The 18,870-nt window shown below is 44.8% G+C and overlaps 3 protein-coding genes across 11 annotated transcripts in view; 2 read left to right on the top strand and 1 right to left on the bottom strand.

Annotated features, from left to right (window-relative positions):
- Window positions 1-2,093, top strand: LOC120456344 (glutathione S-transferase theta-1-like). 2 transcript variants are annotated; one of them, XM_039643126.2, is made up of 4 exons: window positions 1-157; window positions 872-1,018; window positions 1,291-1,713; window positions 1,790-2,093. In XM_039643126.2, the coding sequence occupies exons 1-4, from the start codon at window positions 67-69 to the stop codon at window positions 1,933-1,935; spliced, it is 807 nt and encodes a 268-aa protein (XP_039499060.1). In that variant the 5' UTR covers window positions 1-66; the 3' UTR covers window positions 1,936-2,093. The 2 variants fall into 2 exon arrangements, with proteins under 2 accessions (XP_039499060.1, XP_039499061.1); XM_039643127.2 differs by lacking the exon at window positions 1-157 and adding an exon at window positions 605-740.
- A 454-nt stretch (window positions 2,094-2,547) lies between these two features.
- LOC120456341 (serine-rich adhesin for platelets) overlaps window positions 2,548-18,870 on the bottom strand; it is a 39,203-nt gene continuing 22,880 nt past the window's right edge. For 4 of the 7 annotated variants that reach the window (XM_039643116.1, XM_039643115.1, XM_044006611.1 and 1 more), the window contains exons 6-15: window positions 9,826-10,533; window positions 9,444-9,745; window positions 9,281-9,355; window positions 8,551-9,034; window positions 8,391-8,490; window positions 8,222-8,320; window positions 7,809-8,159; window positions 6,787-7,752; window positions 5,812-6,721; window positions 2,548-5,748 (exon numbers count right to left, since the gene is read on the bottom strand). In XM_039643116.1, coding sequence (XP_039499050.1) covers window positions 4,280-5,748; window positions 5,812-6,721; window positions 6,787-7,752; window positions 7,809-8,159; window positions 8,222-8,320; window positions 8,391-8,490; window positions 8,551-9,034; window positions 9,281-9,355; window positions 9,444-9,745; window positions 9,826-10,533 — 5,464 coding nt within the window. In that variant the 3' untranslated portion in view covers window positions 2,548-4,279. The remainder of the gene's footprint in view (window positions 5,749-5,811; window positions 6,722-6,786; window positions 7,753-7,808; window positions 8,160-8,221; window positions 8,321-8,390; window positions 8,491-8,550; window positions 9,035-9,280; window positions 9,356-9,443; window positions 9,746-9,825; window positions 10,534-18,870) is intronic. The other 3 variants (XM_039643119.2, XM_039643120.2, XM_039643118.2) reach the window with 3 other exon arrangements.
- LOC120456346 lies at window positions 18,192-18,682 on the top strand. Of its 2 annotated transcripts, none has more exons than XM_039643130.1 (2): window positions 18,192-18,346; window positions 18,403-18,682. In XM_039643130.1, exon 2 carries the CDS (start codon window positions 18,419-18,421, stop codon window positions 18,593-18,595), a length of 177 nt encoding a protein of 58 aa, XP_039499064.1. In that variant the 5' UTR covers window positions 18,192-18,346; window positions 18,403-18,418; the 3' UTR covers window positions 18,596-18,682. The 2 variants fall into 2 exon arrangements, with proteins under 2 accessions (XP_039499064.1, XP_039499065.1); XM_039643131.1 differs by having other exon boundaries at window positions 18,407-18,682.

Genomic DNA, 18,870 nt, shown 5'->3' on the forward strand with positions numbered 1-18,870 from the left:
TAGTAAGTTAGAGCAGCTGCATCCAGTTCATTCACTGGCTCGATTCGGAGGAGTTCGGATCCCGCCATGTCGGTGTCGTTTTTGGCCAGTTTACTGGGACTCAGCAATGACGAGGATCAGCTGCAGTTGGCCTTTGATGAGGTACAAAATCGCAAAGGTTAGTTTAAAAAAATGTTTTCAAAGTAGAAATATAAGACTCAAGTTTAGTAGAAGTACTGATTCAAGTTTCTAATTTCATTTATTATTTTTAAATATAATAATGTTTTATATTATACTACAAATTATAGACGAAGTTGTAAAGTAAGTTATTTATTCATTTACTATGCCATCTGTGGAGAAGTTTAGTTTCGGTGGAAGAAAATGAAATTTTTAGAAGAATAAATTATTAAATGTAAATTATGAATGTATCGAGTGTACTAACTGTGCCCAAAAAGTGATCTAGAACACTTTTATTTAAACACATATTATTGGATTGAATTATGTATTTATTAATTTTTTTTATTTATTTAGAAAATTTTTTTTTAAATTGTAAATACGGTCGTTACGTGATTTTCCCATAAACGCGCATCACTACTGAGCGCAGAGCTTTTCTTTGATAAAATTCACTACGTAAAGCTCGCTCTCCCCACATTTCCCTACGTACAACTTGTTGCCCAGCAAGCTGATTCCGATTCCGATTCCGATCCAAGTCGGAGCTCAGTGGCATAGCGGCATCCAGTTGCCCACAGACCGTGTTTGTGGTGAGTTCAGGGGTATGGAGTGCTGCTCCGCGGCTTCCAGTGGAGATTCTTCGGTGATCTTTGGACCGGCGCCCATTTGTTTATGAAGCCCCCAACCGCTGTAACCAACTGTAACCACCTCCTCTTTGCAGTTCCCTCCAGACAGCCAACGAACCTGAGGATGTCCGCTCCCATTCGCTACTACTATGACCTGATGTCACAGCCCTCGAGGGCGTTGTTCATTATCTTCCGGCTAAGCAACATGCCCTTCGAAGACTGCGTGGTGGCCCTGCGCAATGGTAAGGGTATTCGGGGTGCGGGTCAAAGTGTGTCCATATGGTGAGGAGGTATGCCAATACCTCAAGTATCTCAAACAAAATACAAAGATCAATACATTATCGTTTTGCTCACTTTCCAAAATTGTAGTACTTTGCGAAAGGATTATCAATTGAATTTTATATACTATTTGAATAGGTGCGTAACTTTTTTAACATTCAATGGACGCACTCGCCACCGCCACCGCCATTATTTGTTGCAATCTAATCAATTGACCACGGTCTTTGCCCCCTAGGCGAGCACTTGACCGAAGACTTCAAGAAGGAGATTAACCGCTTCCAGCGCGTGCCCTGCATCCACGACAATGGCTACAAGCTGGCGGAGAGTGTGGCCATCCTGCGCTATCTGAGCGCCAAGGGCAAGATACCGGAGCACCTGTACCCAAAGTACTTCGTTGACCAGAGCCGCGTGGACGAGTTCCTCGAGTGGCAGCACATGTCCCTGCGGCTCACCTGCGCCATGTACTTTCGCACCGTGTGGCTGGAGCCGCTTCTGACCGGACGCACTCCCACCGAGGCCAAAATCGAGACGTTCCGCATGCACATGGAGCGCAACCTCGACGTGGTGGAAGAGGTCTGGCTGGAGGGCAAGGACTTCCTCACAGGATCCCACCTCACCGTGGCAGACATCTTTGCAGCCTGTGAAATTGAACAGACACGTTAGTTAACTTTCAGTTTTGGGATAGTTCAAGTATTTCCCAGTTGTTAAAATCACATTTAACTCATTCAATCCAGGTATGGCCGACTACGATGTCAGGATCAAGTACCCCAAAATCAGGGCGTGGCTGAAGAGAGTGCGCCAGAGCTGCAATCCTTACTACGATGTGGCCCACGAGTTCGTTTACAAGATCTCTGGCACGGGTCCACAGGCCAAGCTATAAGCTTCAACGTTCACGAAGCCATTCTGTACATAGATCATTATCCATTATCATTGCTGGGGAATTAGATATACATACATAGTTGATAAACCGTGTTGACACTGGGAACAAAAGCGAAAATAAAAACAGAGCTTGTTTCTGGTTTATACTTGTACAATTTATTCTTAATATTTGTTGTTTCTTTTTTATTGTGTTGTCAGCATTATAGAAAATCCACATTTACTTGTTGTTGAAAAAAAATCATAATACAAATAAAATATATATAGATGTATACATGTATAATAGAAAATACAATTTTTAAAAAATAACTACCTAATCTCTAACAAAAAATTGTTTTTAGTTAATCATAATATTTATATAGCAACGTTACGCGCTTGGGTACTTTCTATATACTTTTCGCCTGCCTTCTCGTTTTTATTATTTATTTTCTGCCATCGGGTAACAAAACAAAATGCGTAGAAGATATATAATGTTTATATATCCTTTTCGGGGGTGGTGTAAATCATAATTGTGAATGAAATCAAAAAAATTAACTCGTATATACAGCAAAAAAATTGGAGGAATACTATACAACTACTATCTAATTGCTTAATCATATGCATATGCGTTTGCATGTACTTTTATGCGTTCTTTTATTTCCCAAACTTAAATCATATACAAACTACACAAAAATATATAATATTATATATGTAAATGTAAATTTATGCCGTTTCTCGTGCGTCATATGGTAAACATATAGTCGCTTTATCAATCAAACCTAATTTCGAACACGCTATCCCTCTTCTGGTCGCCTGTCGGGAAAATCTATCCCCCACTTCATAGCTTTGTAGCTGCACCTGTATCAAGCATTTCCCTCAGCACCATTCAAATAAATAAAAAAAATTGGTTTATATAAAAAAAAAAAAACAAATTTTGTGGGTGGAAAAAAGGTTAACAGAATTTAAAGCCAATAATTTAAGGCACCAAAAATGGGATCATCAAGCCACGATTTTTGTACAACAGGTACAGAGGTACACAGAAAAAAAAACAAATTAATTAGCACATCTTAATTAAGAACAGAACTGATCCGATCCCTATGCAGGACCTAGCACAACTGAGTTGTCAGAGGGACTCATGCAAGTGCACGGACGCGGACAGGCGACTCTTTCAATTATCCCTTTACGTAGGTGGTTGCTTATGCGATTTCTCTGTATTGTGTTGTATAAGTTTTACAAAATAGTTTATCTCTCTCCTTCTATCTCCCTCTCACTGTCACTCCTTATATATATCTTGCTCTGTCTCTCGCAATATATGTGCCATCTTTGCTTGGTTCCCATTTAATTTGTGTGTTTTGTGTGTATTTCGTGTGTGCGAATAAATTACTTCCTGCCCTCGTACAGACTGTTTTTCCTGCGTTGCATTGTTACGATTTGTTTTCTCCTGAAGTTGTGCCTTTTTTCATTACAGTGCATTAAGCAATTCGATCTCGGATCCTTGCCAACTAGTTAAGTTAAGTTTCCTTGGTTGGGTTTCAATGGGTTATATTTGTAATATATTGTAGTCGGCACAACTTCCTGGACTCTGCACATGAATATATAAATATATTGTGATAGAATATGTAATAATATGTATTTCAACTGCTCTGCTGAATTTTCGCAATCAACTCTTTTTCTACACTCCTTTTGGTTAACTTTTAAGACCCAATTCGGACACAACACTGCAACTGCACATTGATATAGGTATATAGTAAAATAGATTATGGTGACTACTTTTTACAGAATCTAAGTAGCATAAGGTATTTTCGTCCCTTTTAAGTGTCTTTGCCACGACCCATTTGAACGTAAAATTCGTTTTGGCCGTTTAACATGCCAAACTCAGTTTTAAACGCGAGGGCTTGTAAAGCAAGACTACTTAGAGGTGTTCGAATAGCCTTTGCTACAACGATTTGCCTTTTTAGCAACTTTTTTGAGGGTTAACATTCAATTTAACTTTGTTGTTTTTTAAATGTGTGTTTAGCATTTGTGTGTTTAACAGACTATTGTTAAATATCTTCTCTTTATGCCTTTGTTTATATATTAAACCTTTCGATAATACTCATGTAAACTGTGGGATTCAAAGTGTCAATTAATGTGGTTAACCACATTTAAACAACTGCTATTTCGGGGTGGTCTTGTCGCAGTAATCTGCATTAGGAGCTATAAACTAAGTTTTTCGTCAGGTTTTTCAAAACGCGATATTAGCAGACTGTCTGCTTTTAACCATACTACAGTTTTAGTTTTGTTTAGACTGTTTCCTGTGAATGTGAGTTCGCAAGACTGATTCAAGCATGTGAAACTGCATTGTTTTCATAGTTTGGGGATCTAGGTTCTTAGAAGCGACCGCGGTTAAGGTTCTTGATGCGTATGCCCACTTCCAGGACCTGATCTCCGTTCCCAGCGGGAGTTGTGCTGGTGCTGCTGCTGTTGCTGCTGCTTCCGCTGCTGTTGTTGCCACCGACGCCTACACCAGTTGGCGGTGCACCCGAGGCCACTCCCGCTACTCCACCGCCGTTGCCATTACTGCCGTCGCTTTGGGGTGAGTTATTGTTGTTGCTGCCGGATCCGGAACTAGATCCGGGCAACGCTACACTGGCTTCGGCAGCGGCTTGACCCGTACCGAGGCGCCGCAGCACCGTGGTAGTGGTCGTTGTGGTGGTCGTCGTCTCCGCCGCAGCTGCGCCGCTGCCTCCGCCGCCAGATGTAGCGCTGCCCAGCTTCAGCAACTGCTGCTGATGATGGCGATTGTGGTGATTGTAGTTTATGGCTGCTAGGTCGTGACCGTGTGAGTGATTCGAGCAGCCACCATTGCTGGCGGAGTAGTCGTGAGGTCCGCCTACCGTATGCCGCCGCTTAATGGATCGATTCTGCTTGTTCTGGATTTGGCGCTTCTTTGTCAGGTTCATGTCAGTCTTCTCGTCCTTGGTCAAGCCGGTGGTGCTCAATGCCTGGCAGCAAGCCACCCCCACCGCCACCGCTCCAGCTACTCCGCCCGATACTCCCGTCGCTACTCCTCCGGATGGCTGCGCCGCTATGTGCCGGGTGGAGTAGTTCCGGCAATTGAAGCTGGCGCTGCGAAATAACCGATGATCGCGTCTTTTTTTGTTGTAGCGCTCGATAAAAAACGAAGGCGAAGGGCGTTCACCGAGAAGCAGCTTCTCCTTGGGATCACTGGTGGTCGAGCCCTCGGAATCGTCCTCGGAGGCAGCTCCTCCGGCGGATCCCACCACCCTTTCAGCGCCTCCAGCGGCTGCGTTGCCTCTTTCATAGCTTAGATAGTTACTGAACCTGGGATGTATGCTTTTGGTTAGCGTAGTGACACTGCTCGAGGAACTGCGCAAGGGAATAGCGCCGGCCCCACTGCTGCCGGTCGGCGTGCCGACGGGCGTTGCTGCTCCGCTAGTTGGTGCAGTGGAGCTTCCCTGATGAATGGGCACCGTGGCTGAGTGCTGTAACTTATGTGCCGCTTTAAGCAAACTTGGTGGTAGTGGCGCAACTCCAGCCGACTGCTTTGAAGGCTTTTCATCGCCGCCAATTGTATTGGTGGCCGTGCAGGAGCGGCTCAGGTGCAGGGATAGGGGGGCTGTCTCAAGGGGATTGCAAAACTGATGGAACAGCCGCTCTGGCGACTCGTCCGCATACGGAATGTTCTCGGAGTGCATGTGCAGTGGCTGGCCCAAGGTGTGCCGCCGGTTCTTGGGAAACTCGGGCGATCCATTCTCATCGTTCGATTCAGAGCCGCTGCGCAAGTTGCGTAGCTTGCTGTCCAGTGTGTCCGTAATGGTTGTCAGTGACATGGAACCTGGTCAACGATAAGGAGTACCTTAATTATCAGCTTCCTCATCTCACCGCCTTGAACCCTTACCCGTATCGCTTAGCCTGCTGCTAGAGTCGTCGTCCGTTAGCAGAATGGATATGTCCACGCTGCTGCGCTGTTGTTCCTTGGCCAGATTGATACCTACTCCCAAACTGTGACCAAGGCTGCCAGACGACTGTCCTGAGTCCTTTTCGTCCAAGCTGGCCTTGCGCGTCTGGTGCGAGGATCTTGAGCCCAGGAAACCTCCAGTGCTTCGCTTCTTAAAATTGGCACTCAACAACTTGGAGGAAGTCGCCGAGATGGAGGAAGAAATCGCCACAGCCGTTGTTGACGACGATGACGATGAGCTGAACTTGGTGGTGGAACTGGAAGAGGATGAGACGGATGCCTTGCCGCTGTGAAGCGTCGAACTGCTGGAGGTACTGGCGGTGCTGCTTGCGGATGCCGAGGCCGAGGCGGACGCCTTGGCGTAGTCCAACGACTGAAAGGGAAGAGAGACGGAAGAAACGGGTGTGGGCAGGAGCAGGATTAGAGCCTGGTCGCAAATGCTCTGCACAGCCTTGCGCTGCGCCCGTCGCTGCTGGATGGTGGTGGTGCTGATGGTTGTGGTGATGGTGTTGCTACTACTTGTGCTACTTGTGGTGTGGGTGGTGGTGGTGGTGGTGGTGGTGTTGGTGTTGGAGGAGCTCCCGCTTACCAGAACGCTCTCGCCGGAGTACGTGTCCGAGTTTACGGCGCTCCGCTTGCCATGGGTCTTTCGTCTAAGCTGCGGCATAAAGCGCGAGGTGCGCGTGGTTTCACGTTCTGTGATCCGCTCGATCTTCGACAGGTTGTGCAGCAGCATGCTCGTCTGATCCTCCTGCGTCTGCTGCTGCGGCTGAGCGGCGCTTATGGCGGCGGTACCGCCGCTCACTTCGGCTAAATCCGGCAGACTGCCACCCTCAAAGAAGTAGTCGTACTGCAATTGAAAGGTGCATGGATTGTTAAATAAGCTATAATAAACTATAAATTTAGGATCCTTACCTGTGTGACCAAAAGCTCAACGATGCGGCACTGATGTTTCATGTCCTTGACTGCCGTTTCCAGGGTATCGTTCGGCGTTCTGATTATTGATGGCCCGAATATGATGGCAAGGTTTTTGGGCTCCATGCGGTTCACATCGCAATTGCCGCTCACTCGGCACAGATGCCGAATCAAGTGCTTCATTGTCTCGTAAGGATGTCGTGGTAACGATTCCACAATCTCGCGCAACAGGACAATTCTCTCCAGGCCAAATTTCTTGTCCGCCTCAATGAAGTTGATGTAGTAGCTTGCTGGCATCAAGGCATCGGGCAGACTGCGGATAAACAACTTGAGCAGACTGCTCACCACATTCACATCCTCCCAGCGGTCATCGCTAGCACAACTCTCGAACTGAAAGTCTTTGGTGTTGACCAGTTCGGACAGCTCCGATATGGCGGCCTTGTTTCCGGGTATGCGATAGATGCCAACCACGCCCAGACCCTTCGTCTCCACAATGTTCGTGCACACCTCTACCAGATGCGGCACATAGGCATTGACCTTTGACATGGGGCAGCTGCGCAGGGGAACGCCAATGGAGCCAATCTGCTTGGCTGCACAGGCGGATGGCGAGGCCAAGTCGTGGTGCGACACTCCTCCGCTGCCACTGCCGCCACGTCGGAAGAGCAAATCCTTCCAGTTCTTCGATTTGGGCGAACCCAAATCCTTATCAGGTATATGCTTGTGCGAAGAGGATTTCCTTGCCTTCATCACCGGCGAAATGGAGTCGCTGGTAGCAGCGACAATAGCCGCAGCTGCTGGTAGCGCAGAAACATGGTGACTGCCACTAGCGTCTGCAATGCCACCCGAATGGGAGCTCAAGGGTGAGCTGTCGGCTGCACTCGCTGCACCTTGGACATCGTCCAGATAGCTGGCGCTGGCCACTGTTTTCTGCGGTTCTGCCAACTGCTTGCCTTGTGGCTGGTGCTCCTGTTAAGAAGTATGTAAATGGATGTTTTTCGGCTTACGTGCACCTGAACACTTACGTTATCATCGTAGTTGAGACTGTCCTTCCATTGCAGTAGTCCAAACAGTCGCTTCATCTCGTTGCTGCTCTTCGTCTTGAATAGGATCTCCGTGTAAGGACCGCTGCTGCAGGTGGACGAGGAGGTGGATGCGGTCAGGGCCGATGCTGAGTTGGCAGTGGGTTCATTCGCACTGCTGCTGCCCGACGAGGTTAGCAGCTTGTCGTGACCCTCGTCCAGGTTTAACTCGTTGCCCAAGGAGGCCAAATGGGCTCCACTGGGCGATGGCTTCGACTGCATACGGATCAAGTATTTCTTCTTATCCAGCGACTCGTCGAAGAACTTAAAGTTTCTAATATCAAGTTCTATCACCTAAGTTATGAAGACGGTCATTAGTCAACGAGGATTAGGCTACCCATATAGAATGCACTTACATTGTGCTCCGATTTGGCATGGCGGCCTGAGTAGATTCGCAGCAGATCTCCCTTGATCTCCAGCTTCACCTGACGCCATGATCGGTATTCGGACATGCGCTGAAAATGGAATGAATGTTATTAGTATGCTTGAGGTGGCTGCCTTGTAAGAAGGAGGAGGACCACTCACTTTTCCGTTGATGCAAGAGGACTTGATCTCGATTTCCGTCTCAAAGGCCTCCAGTTCGTTTGGCACATACTTGCCATTCAACTCGGCATCAATGTGGATGCTATTAAATATAGGAAAAAGGTTTTCAATAATTTATGGGCAATATGATACACTGACAAACCTGCTTCGCATGTCGCTGCTCATAGAGGCCCTCCTACTCCCGTGGGCCGACAGACGCACATCCTCTAGGCCGTTCGGCGTCTCAATGAACTCGTGGCCACCACCCGTGCCTCCTATCACATCGTAGGTGGGATCCGGATGCTCCTCCACCAGGGACTTCGTCTTTTGCGGCTCCACGACTGCAGCCACCGGAATGGGGATCGAAATGGGCAGGGGTACAGGTGCTGGAGCTGGAGCTTGAGGTGGAGCAGACGAGGGCGTGGGTGCAGATGTAGCTGCCGTTGCGGATGCTGATCCTGATGCCCCTGTTGCCGTGGCATCTCCGCCGGCGGCAGCCTCCGCATTGAAGTCGGTCTCATTGTTAGTTGCCCGCAGGTAGGAGATCCTACGCATTGGTTTGCCTTCGTCGAAGGAGCTGGAGGATAATGGTTTGTAGCGCCGCACAACGTTGCCGCTTCCCGCCGCACTGTCCACAATGGCTGCCGCTGTAAAATAAATGGCTTATATTATCCATTAGTTTAATAAAATATTTAAGACTACAATATTCGATAAAAGAATTCTTCATCAAAGCTGCCACACTTAGCAGGAAATTTACTTCTAATTACGTTTTGGTAACTCGGTGTACATAAAGTTTAACCCTGTCACTTTCTGCCCCGACGTACATGGGGATCAGATATAGAGATATAGCAAAGGAACAATAAGCAAACTAGACAGGGCAACCGAAAACCTACCACTGCTCTCGACAATGTCCGCCAAGGTGGCAACGGAGGAACCCGCGGACGGCTTATCCGGCAGCGCCACAAACTCTGCACCAAATATGAAAACACGATTGTGGTTAAGTATCTTAGTAGTTGAAGGGGGGGGAATGGGGAATAGATGCGTGGCTATACTCACTGCTGGAGCCCACTGGCACCGGATCGATGGTGGCATTCGCCAGTGTCGCCTTGTGCAGCTCCATCCGGCTGCTCGTCTGCCCGTCCACCGTCGTCGTCGATGTCGTTTGCTGCTGCGTCTGATGGTACTTGGCCAGCGGATGCTGCTGCAGGGACTCGTACAGCACACTTTGCTTCTTCACCGTCGTGGTGGCCGTAGTGCTCGACGTGCTGGCAGAGGACTCCAGGGCGCTGGTGTTGATCGACAGAGGCTTGAACGGATCGAATCCCTTGGACATGTGTGACACCAGCTTGCGCTCAAAGCTGTGGATAAACGGGAAGATTAATAAAATATTTACGCATTGGGTATATTTACAGTCACTGGCATAGGGCTTGGTACTTACACCTTATTGGTGACTCCTGTCTCCTGCAATGTCTCAAAATAGTCCAGATCCTTGGCGTACTTGGCATTGTTGTTGATCATCACCTGGCGATGTTGCGTCTGCTGGAGCTGCTGCTGATGCTGTTGATGGTAGTGGTGGTGCTGCTGATGTTGCTGCTGCTGCTGGTGGTGGCACACACTGCCGGGAGCCGTGGAAGAACGCTGCACCAGCTTTCCACCGGAGTGGTACATGTCGTAGCCAAGAACATGATGTTGCTGCTGTTGCTGTTGCTGCTTGAGCATCACTTGATGGCGACTGCGCGGCGGAGGCACCACCACTTGGACACCACCTGGCGGCGTGTGCGAGGGAAAGAAGTGCTGCTGGTGCTGCTGCAGGTGTTGCTGCTGTGCCGGCGATGAGGATGAGGATTGCGCCTGGTTGCCGTTGATCGAGGAGGCAGAGGTCATGGAGGCGGGCACCGGCGACTTGAGGAACTCCTCCTTCTGCTTGATGGACTCGCGCAGTCGGATCATCAGGTCGCTGTTCTCACTGCCCCCCGAAAGGGATCCCGACCCAGATCCGGCTGCTGAGCTCGGACCCGCGCCAACTGCGTACAACGCCTGGTTGTGGCTCGTCGCTGACTTGGGCTGGCGGGCGGTGGGTGTTGGTGTGGGTGTGGTCGTTGCCGAGCTGGCCGATAATACTGTTAAATTTGGCGGCTGATTAGCACTGCAACGGTATAAATCATAATCGATAATATTAAAATGTGTGTTAAATGAGAACTTAAAACCCATATAAATGATTTTCACAAAGACGATGCATTTGATTGCGCTAGTAAGTCCACCCGAGCATATTCATTATTTAGCATATTCATTTAGTAAACACACAAAAAACTCAACACGAAAACGTTAAATTTATTTGGTTTAGCCACTGTACTGAACTTTGTTTCCACAATTTACACCGCCAAACGCCACATGAAACACCGAAATCACCAGTCTGATTTTCTATTTGTCTTTCAATAAGCGATAACCGAACTAAAGTGCTTCTGTTGGCGGATCTAGACATTTTTTGCAGCCCCTTAATTTTTTCGCACCACAACAAAAATATTTGTCAATTGAATCAACGGCTGATGGGCAGACGCAGTAGCTCCAAATTGGCAATCGGCCAAAAGCAGTGCGCTCCAAGTGGGCTGCCCACTTTTTGATGGCACGTGCCACCATCAGTTTGTCAGTCGCTCAATGAGTTTGAGTTTGGCTCCGATTCGCTGTCGTCACACGGTGCGCATGCGTAATATTCCCACTAACGTACGCCGATCACGATCGACGACATATAGCCGAATTCCATTCCCTATTTTGTGAAAAACAAATTCAAAGCGTAATATTCTCATTTCTTAACCAATCAATCGCTTTATTGCGATTCAATTGAACTTAAGTTTGCTTCCGTTTCAGTAAAAAAACATTAATAAATGTAGTTCTTAAAACCACTAAAGACGTGGGCCCCTTTACTTAAATCGTCTTTAAAATTAGTGAAACTATGCACATTATTCACCTTTTGTTCACATTTTCACCCTCTTAAACAGTTTGCATATTTCAGTTTAATGCACTTCCTTTGCTGGCGATACAATTTATAACTGTCATTGCTAGACACAAAGTTTTGTGTGAAAATCATGAATCTCTGTTTTATTATCACCCAACCATGACCATACACAGGTTGACTGAGGGGGAAATTCGGAAGCCAAACAATGCGTTTTACACATTCATACGCCCCCTGTGGGGAAAGAGTTTTTCTTTTCTTTTTCCGACTTGCGCAACCGCTAATGACCACACAAAGCAAAAGATTCGCAACTTAAATAGCACGGTTTAAATTGCTAAAAGCCCAAAAACATAAATGTTGTAGAGTCAATATTTAAGCCATCATCATTCATGGAGCTTTGGGTTTTCAAATTAATTAACCTGCGCTGCGCAAACAGAATTTTTCCCACTAAGTTGGGAAACCTCTTCATTTGAATTTCTGCGAATTTTGTAACATGAAAAATGCAGGAAAACACTTCCTAAGAATTAACACGTTAATGAAAAATGTAACAAACTTCAACATGCAATCAAACCGACGCGTTTATCAAATGTTTTGCATTTTCCACTGACATCCCTAATTGACATGAATGTCAAGTAGATACACATAAGTTCACGGCTAAAAGCCTTTTGTGATATGTGAAAATGTGAAAATGTCAAATTGTGGACCGGTTTTGGGCATTTTTCTTTGTCCGCTGTATGTTTTGTTTTTCTTGTTGCTTTTCCGCCACCAGCCCACAACCGCTACAGTGGGCACTCCGTAAGCCAACGGCCACAGGAGGGCAAACAAAAAAAATTAGATTTGAGCCATAGTTTAAGTGGCTGAGAGCAGCACGAATAATTAAGTTCCATGTGGCGCACGAAGAAGGAGCATTTGCGTATCGAGTTTTAGTTTCTCGCTTGTGGTGGCACTACCAATGGCAAATTAGGTTAACTATGCCTCCACTTCCTGGCCCCCGCATCCCGCGTCCTGCATCCTGCATCCTTCTTCCTACATCCTGCATCCCGCATCCCGCGTTTGCAACGTCCGCCTCTTCAGATTGTCAAATGAAAGTTCAAAGCTAAAAATAGTATGGTAAATGACAGTGTGTGTGCGCCAGGATGGTTAATTCAATTCGCTTTTAAAAGCCTTTCCCACACTCGAGGCTCAAAAGCCCGTCAGACTGTCAAGGTCAAAAGGTAATGACTAGATGGCCCCAACCCCACACCTTCTATATCCCTGGATCATATTTCACAGGTCGCAGAATAAAGGAAACACACACACATTCGCACCATATTTCTATTGCCTAGCTATCAGCGCACAGTGGGCTCAGTTGGATCGATTCTTGTCGGAACATTACGTTCTTCTCTTACAAGCTCTTTTTTAAACTTGGTTATATTACATTATTAATAATAATTACACAGTATGTTAAGAACAAGTTCCGCAAAAAGAAAGAAAGCAACAACTGTGTTTTGCATGTTGCAATCAAGTTCCTTTTTATATAAGCAAAATGCAATATTTTAGCTCTCATTTTTAAACAGAATTGAGCCCACTGTGCGCCGACACAACAGGTAGCAATGGAAGCAAAAATACAACTTTGGATCAGGATCTCGAGCTCGTGCGCTTAGCAAATATATGTGTGATTATTGGCGTACAAGCTCGCATTTTTCGGGATTATTATCTATGCATAAGCTCAATACATACAATTCGATAAGTTGTACACTGAGCCAAAATTCTGATAGAACAGGTATCCAAAAACTATATTTCCTTTAGAAATGATATTGCCAAATGGAAGAGATACTTTAAGTACAGGTAGGCTGTAAAGTTACCGACATCTCGACACTCATACGGACGGACAGAAAGTCCCGGCGAGTAATCATGAGCAAGAAACTCCTACTTTTAGCTGTAACATGGTCTTCAAAGCATCTATAGGTTGAAATAGATTCTTGAGAGGAAACGGGTGTACAAATTTATATCGGTGCCTGAGTGCGTAATGCAGAAAAGCTGTTACACAAGTGAGGCTCGCACTCAATTCAGTTCGATTCGATTCAATACATGACCCCCTCACACCCACACCCACACCCACACCCAAAGCCAAAAGCCCTTATCACGCCACATGCACACACATAGTATACCCCATAATGGTGCATATCGATAAGGGGCGGCCAGCGAATTAGCAGTATCTGTATCTATAGGGGGCATGAACACACATAGATACGTATGCACATACATATGTATGTATGCATATATATCTATAAGCTCTCTCCCCTTCGGTGTGCGGAATTTCGCGGTTTTATTGTCTGCACTGTGGGCATATTTCGTATTATTTTCAGTTGCCTGATTTGCGTTCTACCAACTCTTGCGACTCTTTGCAATTAACAAGTCGTAAATAAAAAATTGTTGACATATTTGATAAGCGACAGAAGCCGCAGGGAGCAGCAGAGGGAGCGGGATAGATAAGCAAAGAGAGGGGGAGAGCTCGCCAGCGCACATGCAAAAACACACTCACAACACACTCTGCTTTTCGCGCGGTGTTTAATTTCCGCAAGTTCCCCTTTCCCCCAAAAACAAAAATTGTTTAGAAATTCAAGTCGTTAATCATTGCCAATTTCTTTGTGGAGTAGTTTATTTTCAGGGATTTTTTCTTGGACAATTGAAGAGGTTTGTGTGATTTTCAGACACTTGTTGAAAAAGTTCGACTTCGGAGTTATTCTCATTCTCACAAAGCTGCTACAAATGTAAATAGCTTATTTACTTGTTAGGAGTTCAGATATGTTTAGCAGACTATACATTTCCAGGCCAAGCAATTTCTAAACCGATTTTCGCACCGAGCGACTGCTTTTTGAACCGATCTGAAACACTTCCTTGATGCGATAACTGGGGTTCACATTTTACCCTTTCCGAGGGCGAGCTTTGCACCTTTACACGGCATTGTACACGGTTCATTGTGGTCTTTGTTTGTAATTGTTACCAGCGGGGGAGTTGCGGTCGTCGCTTTGATCTTCGTCTCATTGAAAACACTTGAGCTCTTGTTCTAATGTACATTCTTTTTTTCGGACAAGGTCTCGGCAAATTGTGCTTTCTTTTTGGGTTTTATTCCATTATCACACTATCAGTATCACAAACAAAAAATTGGAATTGAAGACACAACTTAGCGGTAGAGAAATGGCAAATTAACCTGTTTTCGTTAGTGGGATCGATCTCGAATCGTATCATTTTCATGTGTATGAGCATCGGCTTTTTCTCGCCCTGATAAGGTAGCGCATACATTTTTCTGGCAGTGTGCGACAGGCAGCCGGAGCTCTCGAAATATGCTAGTAAGTGAATTAAAATTACAAAACTTCGTCTGCCGCGTATCACAATATCTGAAATCTGCGCGAACCGCTCGCCATCGTCAACTAAACTAAAGTACTACCGCCAAGTCCCTGCGACTAAACTAAAATAAATAAAAAAGAAGGCACAACAAAACCCAGCAAAAATTGGCTTTGTATGCATGTATGAAATTTGTATTAAAGAGCGGCGGAGGCTCTGCAATTGAAAGAGACCCATTGAGTGGGCAGTGACCGAATGGCGAACGACCCACCGACCGATGCTCTCCTCTCACATGCTTTCCTTTTTTATTATTTCAGTACAGTGATCCCCCTGAGAGAGAACTGCAATGTTTTATACACTGAACCTATATTCCCACAGATGCCTGTACAAGATCGTCTTGTCATAGGAAAGTTGTCAAAGTTGAACAATGAGTACAAATTAAACAAATGAAATTATTGAAAATATACAAATTAACAAGGATTTCCCCCATTAGAGCCCAAAGCCAGAGTCCACTGTATTTTGTAACCAATAAATAGATAAACAAACAAAAATGAAGCGAGGGGCGGCAAGTGGGCGCAGGGAACTGCCCACAGTTTGCACAGGATCGGCGAAAGGGAGAGAGTGGGAATCACTATATCACTATCAGTCACCGACTGACCAAATATATACCCCATACTCTGCCGCCTAACCGCCCAACCACCCCCTTCTCCCTGCCCAGCAGGCAACCTTGTCTTGCTTATTTATTTACCGAGTGGGCGGATGAGCAGGGGGGGGGGGGGGGGGGAGCGGAAGGGGGAAGTCCACCCAACCGCAGGGCGTATACGTAATTGTCAAAGCAAAGTAGTTAAATTTGTACAGTGCACAGTGGGACGAAGGCTGGTATAAATTGTAGAATATTCCAATAAAAAATAATAATAATTGGACAGAACTTCAGTTCGCCGACAAAAACATCACCCACTGTGCACGCAATGAGTTTTGCATTTCCGATGACATATTTTCACCAACCATCAATCAATCGGGCGATCAATCAATCAATCAATTGAGGGGAAATTCATATGCAAACAAAAGAAAGTACATACACATGTACACATGTACATATACCCCGTACACAAAGAGGCAATATTTTCTTGTAGTGCAAATTACTTCAGTGGCATGTTCGGAATTGGAATGCCTGGAGTAGTCAATGTAGTCAATAATTTACATAAAACCTCCTGCCGAGCGGCCAGATCAACTCAAACCCAATCCGAGTGGTCTCAGTTTCCATCTCGATCTCGAAAAGATAAATCCCTCATCCGCTCGGGAGAAACAGAAGGGAAACAGGGCGAAAGGCGAAACGAGGAGACGTCTTGAAGTTTGAGGGAATTGAAGGCATTATTTGCTACCCATTCTTTGCTGGCATACAAAATTCAATTAAATTTATCGTAATCATTTAACAATGGAGCAAATATTCGCTTTGCAGCTCAACAAATTTATTGTTATTGTTATTGTTATTGTTGCGAGGTGTCCGCTTACACTCGTTGTGTGTGCATAAAGTTATGCGGTTACTTATTTATTTTTCCCTCATTTTTTCCCCCGATTAGTCAATGGGTAGTGGTTACTGTGCAGTAATAATAATTGATTTATTTATTCATATTCATGTGCAGCAACGCTGCGTATACGCAATGCGCGACTGCAGGGGGTTTTAAAAAATGTCTGATATTGCGCTTTGAATATTAATATAGTTTTGAATTATTTATGCGGTGGCAGAAATTGGCGCGTTAAAGTTTTTAGCAAAGTTTAACCTTCAATTAAAACGGCCCCCGAGTACATTAAAGTTACATTAATATCAAAGCACATAAACCCATCTATATTTAAACCAAGAAATATGTCTGACGTGGGAAAAACAACTTTAAATCGAGAGAATCGAAAGTAATAAGTATAGTTAATTGGAACATTCAGGTGCTCAATTTGTTGTGATAATCCAATCAATAATCAATTAATTTCCAAAGTTATCTCACATTTAAAAGACTCGTCTGTGGCGAAATTTCCAGTTAGTCAATTGACGTGTGTATCTCTTCTAATTGACAGTTCTCTAAGTTTGCCCCAACCAACTCACGTAATTTGAAAATTGCACATGCAGCCAGTTTAAGACGTGACAAACTTTCCGAAAAGAATACGAGAAAGTGTAAACAAAGAAAGATAGCGAAGGGTACACAATAAGTCATTGGATCTTTTCGTACCACAAAATCTAATTTAACTAATGGGTTTTTGGTCTTTTGGTCTAAACTTTCCCATCAGCAGACCACTTTAAAGATAACTATCTCAAAAATATGGCACGAAAATCAATAAATAATTAACATAAGCATTAACTGAAATACAAAAAATAAAGGGATATTTTGTAAAATCGACCCTTCGGAAAGGTCGGCCTTATCTACATATATGTACGTTGTATCCCGCTGACGTCACTTGAACTTTTTATAGAATACGAAATAATAAATAATTTTTGCACATCCCCAAACGGACAGACGGACCGACAGACAGACAGCGGGAAATATATGGAAAATAAATTTCATTCAGAACAGACAGACGCAAAACAATGACAAATATGCATGGAAAGACAGCGCGAGTCGGGCGATGAATGAAATGAGACTGAAATGAGGAATGTACGAAATGGGAACGCCAGATGAAGGAGCACTGGAGTGGGTTCCGTCCGAGGGGAGGTTAGGATGAAATCACCGAGCGGCCCCGGCGCAGCCACAATGGCGACCAATATTGGGCTGCCGACTCTATATGTCTATATGTCTATATGCCTATATGCCTATATGTCTATATGGTCTCCAAGGATGGGAAATGTGGCGAGTCATCTGTGTTCCCCCAAAATCTACAACTAAGAACATTATCAAAGCACAGAAATTGCAGCTAGTAGTTAGTAAATAACAGTAATGTTTCGAAAATCGAACAAAATGTCAGAGATCAGATGGAAATTCCAACGGAATTTATTATATCTAGCGAATAGCCTCGAGGGGAATAAAACCTTTCGCACAGAGTTCGTTTACAATTGTTTTTAATTATGCACATTGTGCGCCGCCAGTTGCTGTTGATTATGCGGTTAGTTATTGTCATTTAGTTCATCGCAATTCAGCGCAATTTTCATCTCTCATCTGCTTTTTTTATTGGCAGCCTTTCCGCCCCCTGATCGCCTGGCATTTCTCGTTTCTTGTTTCTCGTTTCCAATTTCAAATATTAAGTTTTCACTTATTTTTTCGATGGTTTTTTGTTGGCAATGAAAGTGAAATAATGTGCAATAATATGCATGCATGTACATATATGTATGCATCACTGTGCTTTCAAAGACAGCAGAGACGACTGACCGCCTCTCAACTTTTGCCACCATAAATCACAACGGATCGCCACTGCACAGTGGAGCCAGCTGCATTTGAACGTGAATTGCAATTAACGAATATACATATATAAAGAAAATATACATATTACACTTGTAACCCGAAAAACGATCAAGTTACCCAGAATTTAATGTCAGACTCCCCTGACCCAATTTCGAACCAAGTTGACCTGGTGATTTCAGTGATTCCGCATTCAGCCAATCGACCAGTTCTGTTTTCAGTTTTTTTGGGAGCACACACATCTGAATTTTTGTTTGAAAAAAGTCTATATAGTTATTTTTCCCGTTGATTCGAATAATCAGGTAAGCTGTTCGGAGCAGCACTATCGAAATCCCCACACTAAATTCACAATTCATAGACAGTTTTCTGGCGCTATGGTGGAGAAAACCAAAACACTTCAGCTGCTGCGAATGGCTCGCTCCGTCTTGACGATCATCTATAACGACCACTTCTGCTGGACCTTCATAAAGAGCTATGGACTCTTCTCCCTGGCGATCCCGCTGGCCAAGTACTTCGATGGCTTCCAAGTATTGCCCAATGGTGTTATGTAGTTTTTCTTTTGGCGCGCGGATCGGATATGTGCCAAGTGTGCGTAAATTAAATGTATGTTGATCAAGGCAAACGTTGATACTGTAAAACATTGTCTTGTCTTTGATGAGTCTGGTTTTTTGGATCTGATGAGCCTTAGCCTCATAAAAACAATTGTAATTGGGTTCGTATATTGTAACTGGTTCGTATATCTTATAGTTTAGTCTGTTGAATCGGTTAGACCTACGTTAACCCTACCAACATTAAAAGTACGTCTGTGTAATTTAAAAACAGCAAA

This window comes from Drosophila santomea, chromosome X, assembly GCF_016746245.2.
Source record: "Drosophila santomea strain STO CAGO 1482 chromosome X, Prin_Dsan_1.1, whole genome shotgun sequence".
Taxonomy (NCBI): Eukaryota; Metazoa; Arthropoda; class Insecta; order Diptera; family Drosophilidae; genus Drosophila; species Drosophila santomea.

Coding starts and splice junctions, on each gene's coding strand:
- LOC120456346 (XM_039643130.1), top strand. CDS start 18,419: ATGGTGGAGAAAACCAAAACACTTCAGCTGCTGCGAATGGCTCGCTCC.
- LOC120456344 (XM_039643126.2), top strand. CDS start 67: ATGTCGGTGTCGTTTTTGGCCAGTTTACTGGGACTCAGCAATGACGAG. Junction 1,019..1,290: donor CGTGGTGGCCCTGCGCAATG/GTAAGGGTATTC, acceptor TTTGCCCCCTAG/GCGAGCACTTGACCGAAGAC. Junction 1,714..1,789: donor CTGTGAAATTGAACAGACAC/GTTAGTTAACTT, acceptor CATTCAATCCAG/GTATGGCCGACTACGATGTC.